General features: G+C 39.5%; 2 protein-coding genes across 4 annotated transcripts; one reads left to right on the top strand and one right to left on the bottom strand.

The window, feature by feature from the left end:
- Positions 1 to 751: 751 nt before the first annotated feature.
- hhat (hedgehog acyltransferase) lies at positions 752 to 13,840 on the bottom strand. Its single transcript, XM_047028749.1, has 11 exons — positions 12,693 to 13,840; positions 12,342 to 12,409; positions 12,079 to 12,192; positions 11,529 to 11,723; positions 11,132 to 11,344; positions 10,633 to 10,807; positions 10,344 to 10,494; positions 9,190 to 9,225; positions 6,334 to 6,535; positions 6,106 to 6,250; positions 752 to 1,422 (listed from the first exon to the last, which is right to left on the bottom strand). Exons 1-11 carry the CDS (start codon positions 12,811 to 12,813, stop codon positions 1,334 to 1,336), a joined length of 1,509 nt encoding a protein of 502 aa, XP_046884705.1. The 5' UTR covers positions 12,814 to 13,840; the 3' UTR covers positions 752 to 1,333.
- A 1,361-nt stretch (positions 13,841 to 15,201) lies between these two features.
- si:ch73-139j3.4 (CD82 antigen) lies at positions 15,202 to 17,902 on the top strand. 3 transcript variants are annotated; one of them, XM_047028750.1, is made up of 8 exons: positions 15,202 to 15,367; positions 15,494 to 15,578; positions 16,007 to 16,085; positions 16,474 to 16,583; positions 16,679 to 16,753; positions 17,015 to 17,116; positions 17,469 to 17,648; positions 17,830 to 17,902. In XM_047028750.1, the coding sequence occupies exons 2-8, from the start codon at positions 15,513 to 15,515 to the stop codon at positions 17,839 to 17,841; spliced, it is 624 nt and encodes a 207-aa protein (XP_046884706.1). In that variant the 5' UTR covers positions 15,202 to 15,367; positions 15,494 to 15,512; the 3' UTR covers positions 17,842 to 17,902. The 3 variants fall into 3 exon arrangements, 1 of the variants encoding a protein (XP_046884706.1); XR_006956724.1 differs by lacking the exon at positions 15,494 to 15,578 and having other exon boundaries at positions 15,203 to 15,367; positions 17,830 to 17,899; XR_006956725.1 differs by lacking the exon at positions 15,494 to 15,578 and having other exon boundaries at positions 15,205 to 15,367; positions 17,847 to 17,874.
- Positions 17,903 to 20,480: the final 2,578 nt, after the last annotated feature.

Below are 20,480 nucleotides of genomic sequence, written 5' to 3'. Positions count from 1 at the left end.
TAGTTATGTTGTGTTAACATTCAGAAACATTGTCTAAACAGCCATCTTTTCATGAAATGAAGTCAGTACATACTTGTGCCAGATATCTTTGAATGTGGGCCCCTTAATGAGTGATGACATCCTGTATTCCCAGATGACAAAAATAAAACAAGACAGATCCAGAGATTGAAAAAGGGCTACCATTTAAAGGAGAAAATGCTTATAACACACAGTGGTGCACAGGGTCAGTGCCAAAGATTAAGTACTGAGTGGGCATTTGACACATCATTAAACATGAAAAAACAGATGACAAACAGGGTAGACAAATGAAGGATGGGCTTCTCTTGAAGCCATTACCTGTAATGAAATTATTTCTGTACAGGTAATCCTTCACTAATAGGGTTGCATGTCTTACCATAAGCTATTTAAGATTTAAAGCCACAGATGTATTCTCTTGGCAGAGCTGTTTACAGAGCTGATCACAGACACATGTAAGTCCTTTCAGTGTTGTTGTAATTAGGCAGGATTCCTCTCTGACATCTCAAACTAATCTGATTTCGAGACACTGTTCTGATGCTACCTTGGAGACAGATATAGGATTGACACAGCTAGTACTAACCAAGAGGTTTCTCAATTAAGAACATGCACCTTAGCTAGCCATTTTAAACACTGTGACAGAAAAGCAAAGTATAAATGCTTTAGTAGCTCAAAGATAGAAGGAAAATGTGATAGATGGAATATAAATGACTCACGCTATAACCATTTACAAAATGTCATTTTATTTTCACGTATGTTTTATTGTCAACAGACAACTGTCAATTGAAGATTAGGTTTACTTATCTATCTATACTGTGTACAAAATCATAAAAACACCTTATTTATAATTATGCCATGACATTTACATTCTGTTTTCTTAATGTCAATGTCAATTCATTTAAAATATTTAATCTGATTACAAAAGTAGTGATGCACAGAAATCTACATTTCTAACTCAACCCCAAAAAGTGCAAATCAGTCATGTTTCCTACAGATGAGAAGGTTTCCATGCTGTATTTGGGATTCAAGTTCAACTATTTGAAAGCAAATAACAGTTTATCCTCAAAAATGTATTTCGAAGTTGTCGAACTGAATCTAAAATTGTATTACGGATACAGACATTAAAAGTGGATTTGTGGAAACCTTCCTTGTTGAATACTGAATAACTTAAATGTTGTGTTTAGGAACATTTGACAAACAATTACTTAAGTGAAGCTTGCCAACACTTAACTAAAGAATATTGTGCTGGTCCCATCTATATGCTCAGTAGGTCACCTAGACACAAGACAAGATTCCTCCTCCTATCAAAACCAGTGTGTTAAAGACTGAAGTTGTTCTTCCACTCTAGACCAATCTGGGCAAAGCAGTAGAGGAAGGCCAGCATCGATGGCACCATCGTGGGCCAACCTAGGGAAACAGAAACAAGTTGAGATGCACTGAAATACACATATTTGAAGTGGTGTTGAGAGCCGTGGGATCCATTTGCAACGTTTAGGAAAAAAATCGACAGTGACTCATGTTTTTCAACGTGAGACTCACTGCCCTTGACAAAAAAAGGACACATTTTCATTGACTGCACACTGCACCTCCCATTTATACATCACACATTTAGGTGTGTGTGTGTGTGTGGGGGGGGGGGGTTGTCAGTAAAAAGTACAAACTAAACTAAAAGGTTTGATGTGTTCCTTCACTCTCTCTTCCTCCTCACTGGGCCTGCCATTTTAACACAGCATCAAGAACCTGTCAGTCTCCCTGCCTGTCTGAATGTCTCTTGCTTTTGTCACACTGTTTACCCTTTTTAATCAAATATATTCAACTATCGAAAGCACAACATTATTACAAAACATTATTTTGATACATAGTAAAAACATCCACTATTTGTCCACACTCTACCCCAGCCAGGTGCAAACTGGGTGGTAGTTAACAAATGTATAATCTAAATATTTATAGTGCCAGTAGAGTTAGGTCCTATCTAGTCACTCTTAGAGTCCAGTATTACAGTACAAAATTGTTTCTCGGAGAAGCGTCCTATTACCATTAATTGCGCTACGCCATTAACATTTCAACTGGTTGCTGTGCATTTTAGAATTTGGAAATCAGTCATGATTTGAATTAGCAGAGGAAGAAATTTAAATTTTTTAAGGGCAATTGAAAAAGGAAAGGAATTAAATAACATTTTAAGAAATGGTCCGTGCGTGACCCCTTTGAGATGCCTGCAGTTAAAGTTTGACTGACAAAGAAGAAAACCTGTTAAGACTAGCACATTTCTGGGTTCCCTAACGCCATCTGTGGTACCAAACCATTTCTGCTGACACAGTACAAATTACAACCCGGTCTCTGGATTTTCAAAGTGCAAAGCCCCAACTTTTTCACAAGAGCTGCCAGCTTTCGCCCTCCTCCTCCTCCACACATGGCCTGCCTCCAACCTCTCAGTGCAACACTTAGGGAGTGCACACCTGCGCCCGTAGAGCACAATGGCAGACGCACAGCACTTCAACGCTCTTCACCCTGTTCAAAATCTCATTAGCATTTTGGAATTGACACAGCCCACAGCTGCAGAGATACCTTCTGTCTGAGGTAGAAGACAACAAACGGGAGCCTCACTAGTCAGACTGTGTTCAAAACCGTCATTGTCTTTTTCTAGTCATTAGACAAGGTATGAGAGCAATTCACCTGTAGTGACAACATTACAGGAGCAGCTATGTAGTAACTTGATACCAGGATTAAGAGGCATTAATTATTATGTACCTCATGCACATGTGCAGGGGAGCACAGGCACATATTGTAGCATAACCCTCTAGCCACCCACTGGACCCCACCCCCTTTCCCCATACTGTGTTCTTCTTGTGAAATAGCCTGTGCTGTTAAACTGCACTGCCAGTTCACTGCACAGCAGTTTCCTATGTCACTATATGCTACAGTGATAACAACTTGAAGTGCGTTATAAATGTGGTAACCAGTCTATTCTCTGATAGTCCACTGACAACTACGTCAAAGGTAAGAATGTCCAATGGATTATAAAGGTTATCCATCTCATAGAGTCCTAGTTGAAATAGAAATCATTCCTGAAGGTGCAAACTGGCCTCTCACACTGTTGGCCTAGTATACAACATGTGCAGACACTTATTCTGTCTTTGGATCAAAGCTGAGTCGTCCAGAGTCCATCTCCTGGAACTCAACACACTTCATTTTCACCCTCAGTATGGAACATTGTTATTCTCATAATAACCTAAATTCTATTTCAGACTCATCCTGAAATGTTTTGGTTCTTTTCTTTAATGCGAATAAGTGGCCTACTGTTCGATTTTATACACACAGTAAAAATCATCCGATTGACAATAAATTAAATGGACCTGATTGTTCTCACACTGAGACAAGGAATGCACTCAGTAAACTGCAGAGATAATGGGAGGGGGGTGGGGGGGGGGGGGTAGTGGTGGTGGGGATGAGGAGGATTACTTTCAAGGTGGGTGTGCGTGTGTTTTGTGCATGGTTGTACGCACTAAATCCAGCAGGATCAGAACTAAGTCCCCAGAAAACTCTTGTTCTTGGAAGGACTAACTGACTGAAAATCATATTTTCTTTATTCTATCATTAAAACCACTACTAGCTTAGCTTTAAATACATGCAAGAATGGTACTACAAAAAACCCATTCAAGGTTACCATTTGGCACACGAGTGGGCATTTGGACTGTGATTAGTCTGGAGATGACTTTAATTACATATTATTCAGGATCTAATCAGCCCGCGCTGAAATTAGCCAAACGGGGTTGCCTTTGTCTCCTGATTAGAAAAGAGAGGTCTTTGTTAAGAGCATATGGGGTGAAAAGGGTACTCCAGAAAGGGATACAATTTTGCATCTGAAATTCTACAGGCAACAAACAATATGGTATATTTTTAACTGGAACAAACAAACTATTTATAATCAAGCCATCTAGTAGATCAGTCACACCAATTTCTGGCTCCAAAATCTTATTTTAGATTTAATCTTCTCTAATTGACTAAATAAATGGATATTGTATTCATTCATTTTATAACATGGCAAGCCAACATCAGTAAGACAACTTTCATGTCAAAGCAAACTGGCTTGTTTCAAGAATTAAGTGTGCACAGGTCTGACTACTGTCATAAAGATAATGAAAAAGGTTTATCAGCCAACTAACAGCGAAGGATAGAATAGGCGGTGGACGTGTAGAGAAAAGAGGAAGCAAATCTATCTACTTAAATAGGACAAGGCTGGTAGCACTGTTTGCTTTCATGTGACTGCTTTGATTCCAGAGGTTGAGATCCAAGCCAATTTTAATAGAGACGCTGGCATTCTTCTTCTTGACTGTGATTGTTGGCATATTTATCAGTGGGCGGGCATTACTACATAACAGACATCCTCTTAGTACAGTTATCAACATCAGATCATTTAAGCAGGGGTATCACATCTCAGAAATGATAAATTCAAACAATCAATATCCCTTACTAGACCTTTGGTGTTTTGCTTAAAATTGAATAAAAGAGTGAATGGTGGAGAACAAAAGTCAGTCATTTGAATTACAATATCCAAGTGAAGGAGCCTTGGAGAAAAACATATTTCTCCAAGTTTCAGAGGCAAGCACCTAAATCACGGTTGCTATCAATGAAGCACCTCTAGCGAAACTAAAACATGTTCCAGTTTGGATTTATAATCAAATTAATTGTAATGGGAGCAGTCATAAAATATTTCATCTAATTGAGGAATAACAGTTTTGAGAGTAGGTTGTACCATTCTTCAGTTGTGGCCAATGTAATGTAGTTCCATTTTAGCTCCATTAAATGAGTCCACGGAATGATGTAAAAGTAATTATCAAAAACCTTTAAATTGTCCACCATTTTCAAACTAAAAAAGTCTAGCAATTATCTTATGACGTCATGACAACACATTTAGGCTCTTACAGTTGTCGAGGCTTGAAGGCCTTGTGTTGTCAAGGGCCTGATTGGCAAAGGCGTGTTGAGAAACACAGGATGGGTAATCTGGTGGGCTGTAACACAGTTGATATATGTCTTTCCCCAAATGACTCAGCAGGGCAGTGTGTCTGGAGATAAACAGTCCATAAAAAGAGTATGTAACATTGAGCAAGTTTCAACGGGGGATTAAGCTTATAAAATCTTGCATTCGACTCAGCACTTTGGGGAGGAAGGCATTGATCTCTGGACGTAGCAGCTTGATTTCAGATCCCATTCTCCACTCCAATCTGTCTCCACTCAATTCATCACTCAAAAATATTGATGTCCTAAATGAATGTGGGGCGGCTGGTAGAGGGAGACAGAAGAAGAAGAGGCAGACAGAGAGAGAGAGAAATGCCCTATAACGGGAGGGACTGGAGTCATTGCTTTGGGCACTAATTGAGCAGAAGAAACGAGTCCCGGGGGACACACAAGTGCTGGCACAGCACTGTTACAGATGTCTCCCAGAACTGTTTGACAAAATGTCACCAGCCACCACAGCATTCCCTGCACTCCAGCACTGCCCTGCCAACCACGCTCCGTCCCAGCAGCAGAGAGAGCATCTCTTACTGCACAGGAGAGAGAGAGAGTGCGAGAGAGCGAGAGAGAGACTAAGGAGATACCAATCATAAAGTTTCTTATAGGACAACACCATCCCGTTAAGACTTCCACCTTTCATGACCTGTCTATCACCAATTGTAAATTCATATCATGCTTTATTGCATATCCTGCATGTAAACTTGTCTATTATTATGAGATTTGAAGAACTTTGCAATACAATTCTTTGTCCACTTGTAGCCTCTACAGTAACAATTCCCAATCCTTAAACCCACACTTTTCTTTGTAAACCAGAGCTTTTTCTTAACACAGAAAGCAAAATGCAATTGCTGTGGGCAAATAGAGGATAAACTAAACACTGACAAGTATAATAAATGAAGACAGATAACCTTTGGATATACTCATAAATGAGTATCGGGGGAAATCAGCAAGAGAGCATGGCTTGGCATAACCTAAAAAACTCAATTATTATCACATACAAATGAAATGCAGAAAGTGAAACCATCTGCTAATAATTCCATTTGTATCCCTGGTTTGTTCACTGGGAGACGGTCTCACCTTGTATGATGACCCTTTTCCAGAAGATCCTGCCGACGTGTATCCCTCCGAGGAAGACGAGGTTTGACAAGATGAGCATGGCGGTGGAGATGGCGAAGAGAAAGGCCGCGCACCGTCTTCTCATTGGGGGCGATAGGCCACGTTCCTGAAGGAGAGAGAGCCAGTGTTCGTGACCGAGCATCGCACCACCTGATTTGAAGTTGACTGAAGCATGGCAATCCGTCTTACAATGGAGGGCAGGATGAAGGGTGAGGTTAGGAGGGTCCTCAGTCCATTCTCCACCAGAACCCCGGCCCAGTTCATCAGGGCCCAGTACTGCAGGTAGTCATGTCCTCCGTGCCAGAGACAGACGAAGCCAAAGGCCAGACCAGTGGACAGAACCTTCCACAGAGGGCCGTGGTGAGATCCTCCCAAAGGAACATAGACATATCTGAAACGGGTTACAGCAAAATTGGATTACCGAGCAGACTGTAGTCCAGGGTAAGCAGTCCGTATATGTGGGACTTCTCAGGTCTTTAGACAGAATATTCACATGGCTTGAACTGTCAGTGTTTTGTAGATGTATACTTTCCTATAAATCCCCAAAGCTTTAGACTGTAAACTACATTGGTTTGCAAATTGTCTTATTTTACTTTTCTTTACCCTTCTATTAACTTGTCATTGAGTAGTTTATTTGTTAGGCCTTCCTTGTACATTCCTTCAGCAGGGCAATGTATGAAAGCAGTTCGAATAATCGTTTTACACCATTTCAATTGTCCACCCCAACAAAGCACAACTGAAATGTATACTCTCAGCTTGTAAGGAGTAATCTACACGAGCCTACAAATACTAAGGTTTCTGCCAAGCTGTGTCCCTGTCTCTGTGGTGTTATGAGTAATTAAGTGCCACTCACCCATGGCATGAAGTTATTAAACAAAGAATTGTAAGATGAGCCACAGGAAAATAGCAGATGACACAAGGTGTATTTTAGGCAAGCAAATCATCTGAAGAATATATACATAATGGTGTTTATTATAACTTGCGCATTGTTAGTTCAGTGTTTGTCTCAGACAGCCACTGTAAACATCTCACTATTTAGCTGGGTGTGGATGTGCAGTGATGTTGTTGTAAAGTAGATACTGGTTCTCTGTTTCCCCATCCCCAGACCCTCCTATCCCAATCATCTGAAGGACCCAGTGGGCACTGCTGCCATTTGCATTCTATGTCTTGGATCTCACTGAAACAAAAGCTCACAGAATCCTTTCCACTAATTCTTCAAGAACCCTTTTTATAATTGCAGGTGGGTTGAGACCATCGACTCAGCAGTGTTGATGAGTTGATGCGTATTTTCCACACTAACACATAGTATAAGTGGAGGGAAAGTGACAGGGGTGACTAGTAAGAGCCTGAAGAGACATGAAATGGCGGACCTGAGTCATCTTCAGGAGCGTGTGGAACACCTACACACACTTCAGACCGTCTAAGAGGATTTAAAACTGCATTAGCACCACTTCAGATCCACTTTAGAGAGGACACAGAGGGTATTATGCATTTCATTTTACATTAGCAGCATCATTGTCACACTTTCAACTTTAAATCAGAAACACTTTGCACAGTAGGTGTCAGAAACAAAGCTCACATTTCAAAATACCTGAAAGACCAAATTCAGCATGGAGCTTACATGTGAATGGTTGGGGATACATCTTTCTTAAGATGAATAAAAACAAATATTTAAGAAAATGTTAAAAAAACTAGATTCTTCCAATAGCTGGTCATCTTTTTCTAATGTTGCTACTATAATTTATTCGTAAATGCTCAAAATGAATGCTCACAGCATATGGTGGAGTGAAAAGTAATGCCTGTAACAAAGTTAGCAGGCCAACTACTAAATCCTGCTCTTCTGGAACATCTGTTTGTAAAATATACTCTTAGCACATTGTGTAAGACCAAAATAACACATTCAGCTTTGTGTTCATTGTGAAAGGGGGATAGAAAAAAATATGATTGTTATTTAAAGTAAATAGCACCTATTATTTATGTGCATATTTAACAGAAAAATATCCCTTCTACAAGCTGTCCACCTGCAATGAAATGATGTGATGCATCTCATGATAATGAATACATGCATCTCATGATAATGAATACATGCATCTCATGATAATGAATACATGCATGTTCTGTTTTCTGGTAGTGCAACAAAGATGGAATCTGTAATGCCTCAGGCAGGAACATGTCCAAAGACAAAAGCTAAAAAGAATACTTGAGTCCTCAGGTGTAAATCGCTGATGGCACAGTAGGCTAAAATGTATATTCTTGGTAGTTAGACAAATTAGACAGACAGATATTTCCTCTATCCCACTCCCCTTTAATAAAACAATTGAACATCAAGTCACTGGTTGTGTAGAAGTGACAAAATACAAATAAAATTGAATCTTGACATTCATTGGGCTGAAGCAAATGCCTACTGGTCTGATACTACTGAGCCACCCATCATCCCAGGATCATGCATATTCTTTGCACCCCTACATGTACAAACTCAGATAGACACCCCCTCCTCCCATCCTGCTACCAATTCCCACCCATGTGACTGATCAAATGGATCCACAACATACTGGGCAAAATGCCAGGTGGAAGAGAGAGAATGAATAGTGCTGAATAAAATTCCCTTTGTGCTCTTGCCTCCATTTTTCCAATCCACTTTACATCTTTAATAAAATGTCCTTTATGGAAATGTGAGGCTTTTGAGTAGACAGCTCACTTTGTGTTGAGTTCTCCAGTCCCATACAACAACTAATGATATCCTACATGGAGCACTCATTAAATCCACACGAAGAAACATTTCAACAGCCCAAAAAGTGAAAGTAATTCATATTAATGCAACGTGAGAACAAGTGAAATATCAAAACAAGGGCTACCAATAACCGACCACCTTCTAGCAAATCAAAACCATTTTACCCCATATGGCATGGACATATTCATGTCATTATTGCTCAATATACTTCAACAGTGATGTTTCTCCAGCTGCATAAACTCAAATGTACATTTGTATTTCTTCAGGTTGAGTAACTTATAGTGTTTAACTTTATATTGATGTACCACTCTTACCTGATCAGCCACAGATACAGCCCTTCATCAAAATGCCTGAAAAACAAGAAACATTTGTATGAAAAATAGAGATGGTTAAAGTATGCAAACCATGATTTTGAATTGCAAGGCAGCTGGTTTGCATTTTTATAGCAACCACTGAATGCACATTGATTCATTTACACTATCTGATAACATTTGGTGAAGAAGTTTGTTTTTACCAACAGGCTGCATTATATCTCGATGCAAATAGACTTGGCTACTGTTGACAAAGGTAAACTGTAACAACCTGTCACTATCAATAATATTACTTTAATGAGCAGTGTGCTTTAAAGTATTATTTTAATTTATTTTGTATGTGCTTTCGCCAGATGAAAACTTGGGACACTTGGGCTGAGGATATGAGCTGACTAAAGAGACTTTCTCCATTTCTCCAGTAAGTAAAAAAAATATAGAAAAAGGGATAACTAATTATGTGTTTTGTGTGTGTGTGTGTGTGTGTGTGTGTGTGTGTGTGTGTGTGTGTGTGTGTGTGTGTGTGTGTGCACTGCTCTATAGAATGACTGCACTAAGATATGTGGAATGCATCACAAGATAGGCAATCCCATTTTAGCGCCATGGGGATACCCAGAGGAATAACAAAGGTGGGTGCTATGCAGAGCAACTGAGGGAGGGTTAGATTCAATCAATGATTCAGTGTACACAATGGACACATAATTCAAACATTAACAGCCACAGATCATTTAACATCTGTTACATTTTAATGCTTCACAACTGAAGACAGTCATGTTATCAAAGACAGCATTCCTTAGACGTCACAACCAAAGTAACATTGTGAAATTCATATTACGAAATTCCTTTAGAGCTAACCCAGATCACCCAGCAGGGTTTGATATTATCAGAATTTTGTTCTGGAAGGTTTCAAACATGTTTTCAAATTGGGATTTGATTCCAATGTATAAAGGGCATTTACAAATGCTTCAGTTCAGCATTTAGGTCCAGCATCTAAGTTCATACTGCCCTCTTCAGCATGAGCTTGATAAAGCATTTGAAACGTGAGAAACTTGTTTGGTCTTGTTCAAAAATAATTTAATCTTATTAAGTCTTATAATACTCATGGATTTGACTGCTCTAATATATTAGTAAGCTTGTGTGTGTATGTGTTTTAAACCCACCTCCACATCCCTGTAAAACTGTACATGATGCTGACACAGCGAGGAAGTTTTGGTGGGACCAAGTTGTCCAGTGTAGCCAGTAATGACGGCAAGCCAAATAAAACCAAATATTTCACATAGAAGAACTGGACGAGGGTTAGAGCCAGTCCACCTACAGGAAATAGTGATAAGGTGAGAGACAGAGGGAAAAAGAGAGGGGACAGTTACCAGTTCCCTGTGTATTTGTCTTACTTTATTCAAAAAGATTAACAGAGGAAAAAGGATGTAGGCCGGCAGTAAACATTCTTACCCAAGGCCCAAGGGGGAAGGATTTCCAGGTAGGTTTCATTGGTCTGAATTGAGTGCATGTACATAAAGTGGATCATGAACTCTGCTGTCAGCCACCACACAACTATCCTTCCTGCTTTGACCAGTAATGGGAGGACAGTCCTTTTATCACCATTCTTCTCAGCTGGTCTCTGCATCTACAATATGGGGATGGTGAGAAATATCCTTATATAACAGTGACTTGAACGTGACTTGAATGTGCTAGAACCGGCACTGGTGCAGACTGTGCAGAACAATGCACTGTATTTTCTCCAGTTACACATATAGACAGAGCAGAAATGATTAGAGCAGAAATGACTAATGAAGCTAAACACTGAAGTGTATTATTTCCATATTGAGCTCTTGCCACTAACAGACAAGCAGACGCTTAGTTTGACCACACACTTGTGGTTCCTATCCTTAGTACAAACTGCCCTGTGCTTTTATTAAACACGTACAACTCATTGGATGAACCCCTTTACCTGTTCGACGAAGTCTTTGAAGGTGACGATGGGTCCATTGTAGAACAGAGGGTGGTAGAAGGAGTAAGCAGTCAACCAATAGATCTGCACTAGTCCTCCAGCCTCTAGTGGGCGCCAGCAGTGCTCGAGGTTGAAACTGATGAAGCGAAGACCACAAACGGCAACGCTGAAGAGTAAGAGGTAATACTCCTCCTCTGTCTCATACCAGCTTCTCTGTGGGAGACAACAACATGGTTACTTAGCGACGCTACACGCATTAAGGCATGACTGGCTTTGCTCTTGTTTTCATGTCATGGAGTCCCGTTCATGAAACATTGTAATGAATTAGATCTTTTGTAGCACTTTGCTGTACACTGTGGAGTTATATGTGGAATGTTATGGAAGTTGTGGGACTCACCTTGAGCTCCTGTAGAGGGGGAATGTGGAGGGTGGATAGCAGCAGCAGGGCACAGCACCAGGACATACTGGGTCTGCAGAGCTGGGCCACACCCAATGATAGGCCTAGATGGACCATTATCACAGCCACACCTTTAATACCCAGAGTGCCACAGGCTACCAGGAGGCCATACCCTGAGACCACCGCCACCTTGAGCTGGAGAACAGCATAAAGAACATGTATTTAAAGACTATGACACTTTGCATATATCACAGGCATAACTGCGTCACTCGTCAGTGTTGGTTCCTCTTGATCTTGCCCACACCGGGGTTCGTACTTGGGTCCTCTGACTTACAAAAGTGATGACCACCTCTAAAAACACCAGCTATGACTCTAGATCTTCAATGGTGGACAGTATTTATTACCAATTCAATCAAGTTGCACACACTATGTTTAATTATTCACCTACTCCAGCCAATAAAAATTGTTGTGCCATCTAAGTTATACTTTGTAAGATCCATCACAGCACAGTCATGTTCACCTCATTATGTTTAGCATTTGTTATTTTTACCTTGGGAACCAAGATGGAGGACAATTTGGAGACCACCGCATGCCCAAACAAAGTGTACAGCAAAGACTTCTTGGCCCAGTTGCTCCAGAAGCTCCATTCAAAGTCATTTGGGTCCTAAAAAATATAGACATTTAATTTCACTATATTGTACTTCAGTTGAAGTATAACTGATACAATGATTACAAGGAACACCAAGAGAGTATTAACCCAAAGAGAACTCACATTCTCCAGAATGTGAGTTTTATGACCGAAAATATAATCACCTTTTTAAAACCCCCAAGAAAGTCTGAAGTCTGAAGTTGGAACTCTCTCTCCAGTCCAGCTTCATGCTCTGGAATAAGATGGTATACAGTGTCGTCATTTGTTCAGCATCATTTAGACTCTTTATAACCATTCTAAAACAAGTGTGATGATGTTTACAGATTACATGCAACTCCAATAACGCCTACAATTAGATAGCAAGTTAGAGCAGCACGAGTATTCTACGTTCTTTAGATTTGAGGATGGTCAAAAAGGTTAAGGCATAACAAAATAAAGTGGCAGAAATAACAGACTATTCAGACTCTGCAAAGACTTGCTTGGCCTATTTATTGAAATACATTGAACCCATTTACCTTTAGAGAATCTGTGCAGTTCATAAAAAGAGTACAGATGGGAGCCGAACGACAAAACCCAATAAGCGCATATCTCAGAACGTGGCAATGCAGCCAGGCGAGACTTGGATTTGGATGCCATTCATGTCTCGTTGTGTCTAACAGGGAAGTAGGCTAATATACGCAGGGTTTAGTGCTATGGCTTATCAGATGGGTATCGTCTACGTGAGAGGATCTCCCAGAACGAAAACTTGTGATCTGATATCGGCTTTGAAGCGAACCTGCGATTGCCAAATTGTTCATGTCTTTGCAACGACACAGGCCAGAAGACTCTTGGACGGCACAAAGCAAGTCTTTCTCAACAGCTACATAAAGTCGTTTTGCTGGTCCTCGCAATGGTTTTAAGTTGCCCTGTGGTACCCAAGCGAGTAAAAGATAGACACAGCTTCTATTTTTTGAAATTATGGAAGGCTAATGTTGCGTAGCTATACATCTTAGCCAAGAGTTGGAGTTGATACTAAGCTTTTTCCGCCTAAAGCGAACATTTAACTTGTCGAACACTGCGACGTTTGGGTGGTTTGCGCGTCCATCAAGGCAAAGGGGGGAGCTCTCATTAAAGCTACAGCTACATTGTTTCGTAGGCCTACTCATTCAAAATACATCAAATGTGTTGCCTTCAAGAGCAAGCCTGCCGCGACCTCAACAAACAACGAAACATACGAAGCGAGAGAGAAAGAGCGAAAGTTGCACTCGTTCCTCATCTTCTGGTTTGCCTGTTGTGGTCTGATAGTTTGGAAGCAAGGGGGAGGGTTCATGCAAATGAAGGGGGAAAAAGTTATTTTGTTGTAGGCCTACGGCGGTTGGTCGGTGCTGATGGGGCGCTGAGTATGTAGCCTATCGCTGCCTGATGCTTGTAGCTTGTTCCCAAATAAGAAGTGTGAGTGTTGAAAATGTTCTCCAGATGGGTACCTGTGATGATTAGTATTCTGTGATGTTTAGCTTGTAGTTGTATGGCGGTGAGATTCAATTACGTCTGCAGTGAAAAAAGACTGGAAGTTGCTCAGCAAGAAGAGCGTGATTCTAGCTAATTTCAGTAAGTTTATAGGCTTAGTAGATAAACATCATTACTGTTACAACCACCTACAAGGTTCGGACATCATCCATTAACATTAAGAAAGCCACCAGGAGATCAACAATACGCTGAAAAGTGATATTAATTACATCAATAAAATGACAAACAAAATATTTTCAGAAGTTGGCAGCAAAGAAACTAGGTGGACCTCCCAGCACATAGGGGAGGTGGAAACACTGCTGTTTTAGTTATCAGACCAAGTTGCTTCAAAGAATAAGTGATCAGATAAACAGTTGTGATTGGCCCTACCAAATTCTGGTCGGAGGGAAATCTGTTGGGAGAGTGGCCAGATCCATCATGGCCACTGATTAATCAGGTCCCCATGCTACTTGCACACGGGTAGTGAGTGCGTCCAGAATTAGACTTTTACATTTAACTTTTACGCCTGGTTATTAACACTATTACATATTTTTACGAACTGTGCGTAACATTTCGAAGCAAACCTCATGTACAACTGCATTTAACTCTGATATATTGGATGGAAATATGGATGTGAAAGTTGAGAAAAGCTCAACTTTTGGATCCATGCGGATAAGTATGACCAATCAGAACACAGATATTTTAGAAGTCCTGAACAGTAGCCTATCTGCACAAACGTCTGGAGTATTTTCCCATATCCTGCTAAAAGAAACCCACTTTAAGCACTGATTGATTTCAAAATATAGTCAGGTGCAGAGGCGTCGTTAGACCCTTTTTACTGGGGCAGTAAAAAGGGTCCCAGTATAAATCTGCTGTACCCCAGTAAAATCTAAAGTTTGGGTTTTAACAATTTACTTTATTAGTAAGTGCATTAATTTAGATCGATAATTATTGAAAAAATAAACACAGTTTCCCAATCAAGCTTGTAAAAATGTTAAACCGAAAACACAAACCGAGGCACGCAGAATTCAATGTCAGCATGCTCTTCTGAGCATGCCAAATAGCCACTGTAGCTAAAGATAGTTTCTAAATGATAGGCCTACCGATCATCTTATTTTGACTAAAACATAAAAAACATAAAATATTACATGAAGCAAAAAAAAATGTATTTGCGCTCAAATGAAGGCGAAATAATGTGCACGCTCGCATTAAATATTGATGTCCCTGCCAAAGCTGACATCAAACTTGCATCCCTGAACTGTTATTTAGTGGGTTAAGCAAGGGTAGTTTCTATAGCCTAGTAGTGCATTGTGCACAGCAAGCTTGAAAGAAAAAGAAATTGCTATGAATAGGGGCCTGTGCCCCAGTAGAGTTTTATGTCTAACAACGCTTCTGGTCAGGTGATAGTTCAGGATCATGCAATCTCTTCATTCATACTATTGTGACGTAGGCAGCCAAGTCAGTGTTGCCTAGCGTCTTTGTCTAAAGTTAATGATTATAAAAACAATAAGGAACTGAACTCTGTTCCATCGTGATTTCAAGACAACTCAACTGTAGCGTGTTTTGAGCCAGTATTCACACCGATATTGATTGAAAATTTCCAGTAGGAGCACAGGAAGAGAATTGTGAAAGCAGATGATTTACCTGTCAAGTTCCTGGTAGAGAAGCAGAACACAGCACAGACGAAGCTTCTGACAACATACAGGTAAACCAGAACTCACCAAACACTTACAAAGAGACACACACTTAACAAATGTAAATGCTCATTTAGTATAGCCTGTGGGTATTTGTATGTGTCTGATTGATGTACCAACAAAACATTTTATCATAGAGAAGACAACTAAATAACCATGAAGGTGGAAGACAAGTTACACTTATTGAAATTCTTCTCAGCCATTTTCAACACCTTTTTTGGGGTAAGATAAACAGCCTACCCTACTAGTGCTCACAAAGTTCTGAAGTAGCTTGTAAATAAAATACTCCTTAGTTGGGTCTTTTGGAGGTTCAAGAAAATCTATCAGGTCAGGTACAAAGTTTAATAATGTAAACTCTGCTAATGTATTTAAGTTGATAGACTCATGGGTTTATTTCATTGGACCATTTGAAACACTATTTTGGAAGCATCACAAGTCAACAAAGACATACTCTACCATTTAGTTGATACTGCGAGGAAGGTTTGGAGTTTAACCCTCCAAAAAGGTGTATAGGATTTAGACACCTAAATTTGGCACAAAAGTATAATAGCTGCCTTTGTTGCTCTAAAAGACAAGTTGTGCTTATTCTCCTTCTGATTATCTTTCTCTGATTGTGCAACATTTAACAAGCCTATTCTTAATCCTCATAGATTCTGGGTGTCAGTATCTTTGGATGTGCAGTGTGGATATTGTTTGATACAGGAAGTTTTGTGGCTGTCCTCAAATCTGGTAGGAATGTCTCTTCTTTAAGACAATTATAAAAACCCTTCTTTTAAAAGATTATGGGAGTAATTCCAGGATGGTGAGGTGCCCCAATGGCTCCCTGGGTAAAGCGAGTTATAGACAGGGTGAAGCCCTAATGCACCAGCTCAGGTTCAAGGGTCATTATTTGCATGGCTTCCCCTCTCCCCTACGTTTTCGTCTATTCTCTATTTCTGTAAAAAAAATACATGCATTTTATTTATATATATATATTTATATATATATATATATACACACACAGGACAGATGTTATTCAATCGTTTTTTTAAATTCCATGTGGCTGAATAAAGTGCTAAATGATGGTTAATGTAACCAATAAAATGTGTAACTGTATGTGTGTGTCTGTGTGTGTTAGACGTGAAGACATTTGCTGGATGTCTGTTCGTCGTTGGCCTGGTGGCAACATCTGTGAGTGTAGTAGGTTGTGCAGGTGCTCATTTGGAGAACAGATGCCTGTTAGTGCTGGTGAGTGACTCAAATGTTGACAAATATAACTTTGGGATCATTTCATCCAAGCAGTGATTATGAACAGCTTGATCATTGTTTTGTCTGTCTCTAAGGACACGATCTTCCTCATCTGCATTGTTCTTGGCCAAGTATTTGTCACAGTCCTTCTACTACTCAACCAAGGGAAAGTAAGTCCAGTGCCAATAAAAATACATGGGCTTTACCAACTTACATACTGGCAGGTTGCAGATATATACGTCCTTACAAATATTCAGTTTGACTAATATCAATGATTTAGTAGGTTGCGGCCACCCACATTGAAAAGTAGGGATGTCTGAAGGATATTAACATATTCTCCAGCTATGCATGAAAGAAAAAGATGCTTTTACCAATTTTGGCATTCTGTTACAAAATGACACAGCATGGTCTGACGGATTTGTCTTTCTCAGGTAGAAAATATACTGACTAACAAAGTGGATGCAATCATTTCTGAATATGGAAATGACGAATCTGGACTACAATGGAAACTTCTAGATAATGTGCAGCACTATGTAAGTACAGCCTGACAGCGAAAGATATAACTTGACAAACATGAATGATAAAGTATAGCACAATGTTACATGATCTGGGCCTCTAGTTATTGTAAATCACTAGTACATCCTACTTTGTCAACTTAATTATCCACCTGGCCATCAAACAACATCATCATTTGTCATTATGATTTATGTAAAATCTGAAGGACAGTTCTATATATATATACAGTTTGATGTGGCAATACATCAATATTGAATCAACATTATTTGTAATGTGTTTTGAAGGATTACTACCCTGAAATAATAATTATAATATCAATGTATGTTATAATATGTATACGTATCAAGGTTGTTGTTTCTGTGTTTAAAGGGGCAGTGCTGTGGGAGAGAGAGCCATGCTGATTGGATGAAAAACGTCATCATATCGAATCTGAATTCAAGTTTGTTCAATTCATCAATGGTGTTTCCATGTTCCTGCTTTAATTCCTCAGGCTGCACCATCCTCCCAGTCAATATAACACTTTTTGGAACAGGATCACACTATACAGAGGTATCATTCCAGAATAGCTTTCTCTCTTACATACATTTTTTTCTCTCGTCGTTTCTCTTATTGATAAGATTATATACAGTTTCTCAGTCTACTAATCTACTTTATTAATATACTAATACAATGTATTGGTGCACTTTGTACATTTTGACACTGAAAATTACTCTGAAATGCATGTTAACAGAATCTTCATTGAATCAGGGCTGTCAAAACAAGATACAGAATTGGCTGAAAGAGAACATTTTTGCAATACTGGGCATTGACCTTGGCCTCCTACTTATTCAGGTACAGTACCAACCATAAGCTTGTTTAAACCATCTCATGCAATGAGTGAATCTCTAGTCTCAGTGTGAATCTCGTTTTTTCCTTAGGTGTTACAGTTTGTGGTGGCAGTGTATCTGTTCCAGAATGTTGGTCTTAAAACCAGACAAAGACATGCTTGTCAGTTGGTCCGCTCAGAAGAGATCCCAGAACCAAGTAACAACTCCCTAGAGCCCAACCATGGCTACCCAGAGCCCAACCATGGCTACCCAGAACCCAACCATGGGTACCCAGAACCCAACCATGGCTACCCAGAACCCAACCTTGGCTACCCAGAGCCCAACCATGGGTACCCAGAACCCAACCATGGGTACCCAGAACCCAACCTTGGCTACCCAGAACCCAACCATGGCTACCCAGAACCCAACCTTGGCGAGTCCAATCTAGGCTACCCTGAGCGTAACTATGCCTTCTCAGACCAAAACCAAGCAGTACAGAACTATGCCCACCTAGAACCAACTCTAACCTACCAAAATCCAAACCAAATTAGGTTTTAGGGTTGAATTATATTAAATTATTCCATAAGTCATTCAAAATTAGCAAAATTCACATAAACCATGGTACTGTGCCCAACATTAAAACATTCATATTAAGTGGCTCTGTATATATGTTCACTTTGAGGATGTAGAACACATGTTCATTGCTTATATAGAGGCCCTATCTATATAAATAAATACATAACAAATACATGAGTAGGGAAAATCTATTACCATTTCTTGACTTACTGTTCTACATTACACACTGCTCATCTTCAAAATTGTCTCACTGATATGAAAAACCTAAACATACATCCTTGTAAAGCAAATTACCCAAAATGCATTATAAAAGTATGTGATTTTGCTTTTACAGTAAAGGCGGATTTTAATCTCTTGTTTTGTTTAATTGAACAAGGGACCTTTTAGAAAATACCTCAGGTTAAAGAGGTGTTAGATATTGCAGCCTGAGGACAATTCACTGTAGGGGTAACAGTTTAAGGGAAAAGACTAAAGCACAACACAGCTGCCAGTGGCATCTTTACAAATGAAATGCTTAGTCTTGTGCATAGCATGCATAGTCTTTTCAATACAACCCATGCTGGGTCACCACGACTAACTGAACCTTGTAACAACATGATGCTTAACTTTCTTGTAACTGTATTAAACCCAGTTCTTCACTGGGTTGTAAATGAACAAATTGTATTTTCTGTGGTTGGTGTCCTTTCCTTGCACTAGTGGAGTAAAATACTGTGTTCCTTTCTCCACTAGAGAGTGCTGTAAGCTTTCCTTTCACAATGCTTTTAAAGTTTAAAGATTGACAGATCGTTGACAGATGTCGCTGTCATTTGTTTACATGTCAAGAAACATTGATAGCACAGTTCACCTTCATTACCTACTCTGTGTATTCCCTTTATGAACGTTTTATATCAAAACAATTACCATTTACAGCCTTGTATGCAAGTAAAACAGCAAAAATCCAGACTATTCATCACTACACCAAATGTTAACGTTTTACACATTATTGTTTAATCTATAAATCTAGGTCCTACATTTACAATGAAAGGTTTTATCAGATGTTGCTTTTTCTTCGTATACCTCATTCACTCTACCTTTGTTCAATTGCCTTACAGAAAATCTCAAAGAAGTGTTTCTGAAATATTTATCTAACTGCATTATTACAACACTATTTAACCCATGTGTTGTTGTAGAGAAACACAAGGCTCTGACTTGACTGGCACATGAAGGTCAGCCCCCTCTATACTGATGTAATAATAAATGTATGTAAATGACTTGTGCTGACCAGATAGAACAAGATTTGACCAGCCTAATCCTGAGCAGCGACTCATTCCAAATCTTGCACATGTAGCAGTGAATTCCAATGCCTTAGCAAGACGTATACTCAACTGCTGTTGACAGAAATTAACATAGGCTGTAAACTCTATTCAAAACCGAATCATGCCTTTCCTTGAGGTTATGAATTTACTTAACGTCCTCTATTATCCAAGACAAATCGATATTAGGATTACTTTAAGAGCCTTAGGCAGGTCCAAAAAGTTAGGTGGTGTCACTGAACTGCAACACTGTAAAGTGTTTAAAAAAATATATAGGGTTTTTGAATTAGTACGGTACGTAGGACAATTTAAAAAATAATTGTGCTTTATTAATCGTTCCAACAATATGGCTTAATGTTGACCAGTCAAACAGACCAGCAGTTCCATATTGTCCATAACAGGTACAGGTAACAGACCACACTGGATGTTGGGGCTATTTTGAGATTTGTAATTGCAGAAAATCAGATGACCTTCTGAAATGTGAGTTTTGCTTGTTTTTTTGTTGTTGTTTTTTTAAGTAGGACGTTCTCAGAGGTTGATATACACCCAATCAAAGTCAGAATTAACACAATTTCATTAGACTATGTGTATGGATCTAAGCAAAAGGCCAGATGCTTGGTAACTGAACCTCATTTAAAACAGGCTGAAGCACACAAACATTAAAATACATGGTCAGCACATTACTTACCTGTTTAGACACAATGTTA

This window comes from Hypomesus transpacificus, chromosome 11 (genome assembly GCF_021917145.1).
Source record: "Hypomesus transpacificus isolate Combined female chromosome 11, fHypTra1, whole genome shotgun sequence".
Classification (NCBI taxonomy): domain Eukaryota; kingdom Metazoa; phylum Chordata; class Actinopteri; order Osmeriformes; family Osmeridae; genus Hypomesus; species Hypomesus transpacificus.
Note: the sequence above shows the minus strand (reverse complement) of the source record. Positions and strands in the feature narration are given on the sequence as shown.

Bases quoted from the DNA above. Each gene is read 5' to 3' on its own strand.
- hhat (XM_047028749.1), bottom strand. From the start codon at position 12,813: ATGGCATCCAAATCCAAGTCTCGCCTGGCTGCATTGCCACGTTCTGAG. The intron at 10,808-11,131 runs GTAAAGGGGTTC...CCCATATTGTAG, and splicing joins TCAAAGACTTCGTCGAACAG to ATGCAGAGACCAGCTGAGAA. The intron at 10,495-10,632 runs GTAAGAATGTTT...TATTTCCTGTAG, and splicing joins CCTTCCCCCTTGGGCCTTGG to GTGGACTGGCTCTAACCCTC.
- si:ch73-139j3.4 (XM_047028750.1), top strand. From the start codon at position 15,513: ATGAAGGTGGAAGACAAGTTACACTTATTGAAATTCTTCTCAGCCATT. The intron at 16,584-16,678 runs GTGAGTGACTCA...TCTGTCTCTAAG, and splicing joins ACAGATGCCTGTTAGTGCTG to GACACGATCTTCCTCATCTG. The intron at 17,117-17,468 runs GTAAGTACAGCC...CTGTGTTTAAAG, and splicing joins TAGATAATGTGCAGCACTAT to GGGCAGTGCTGTGGGAGAGA.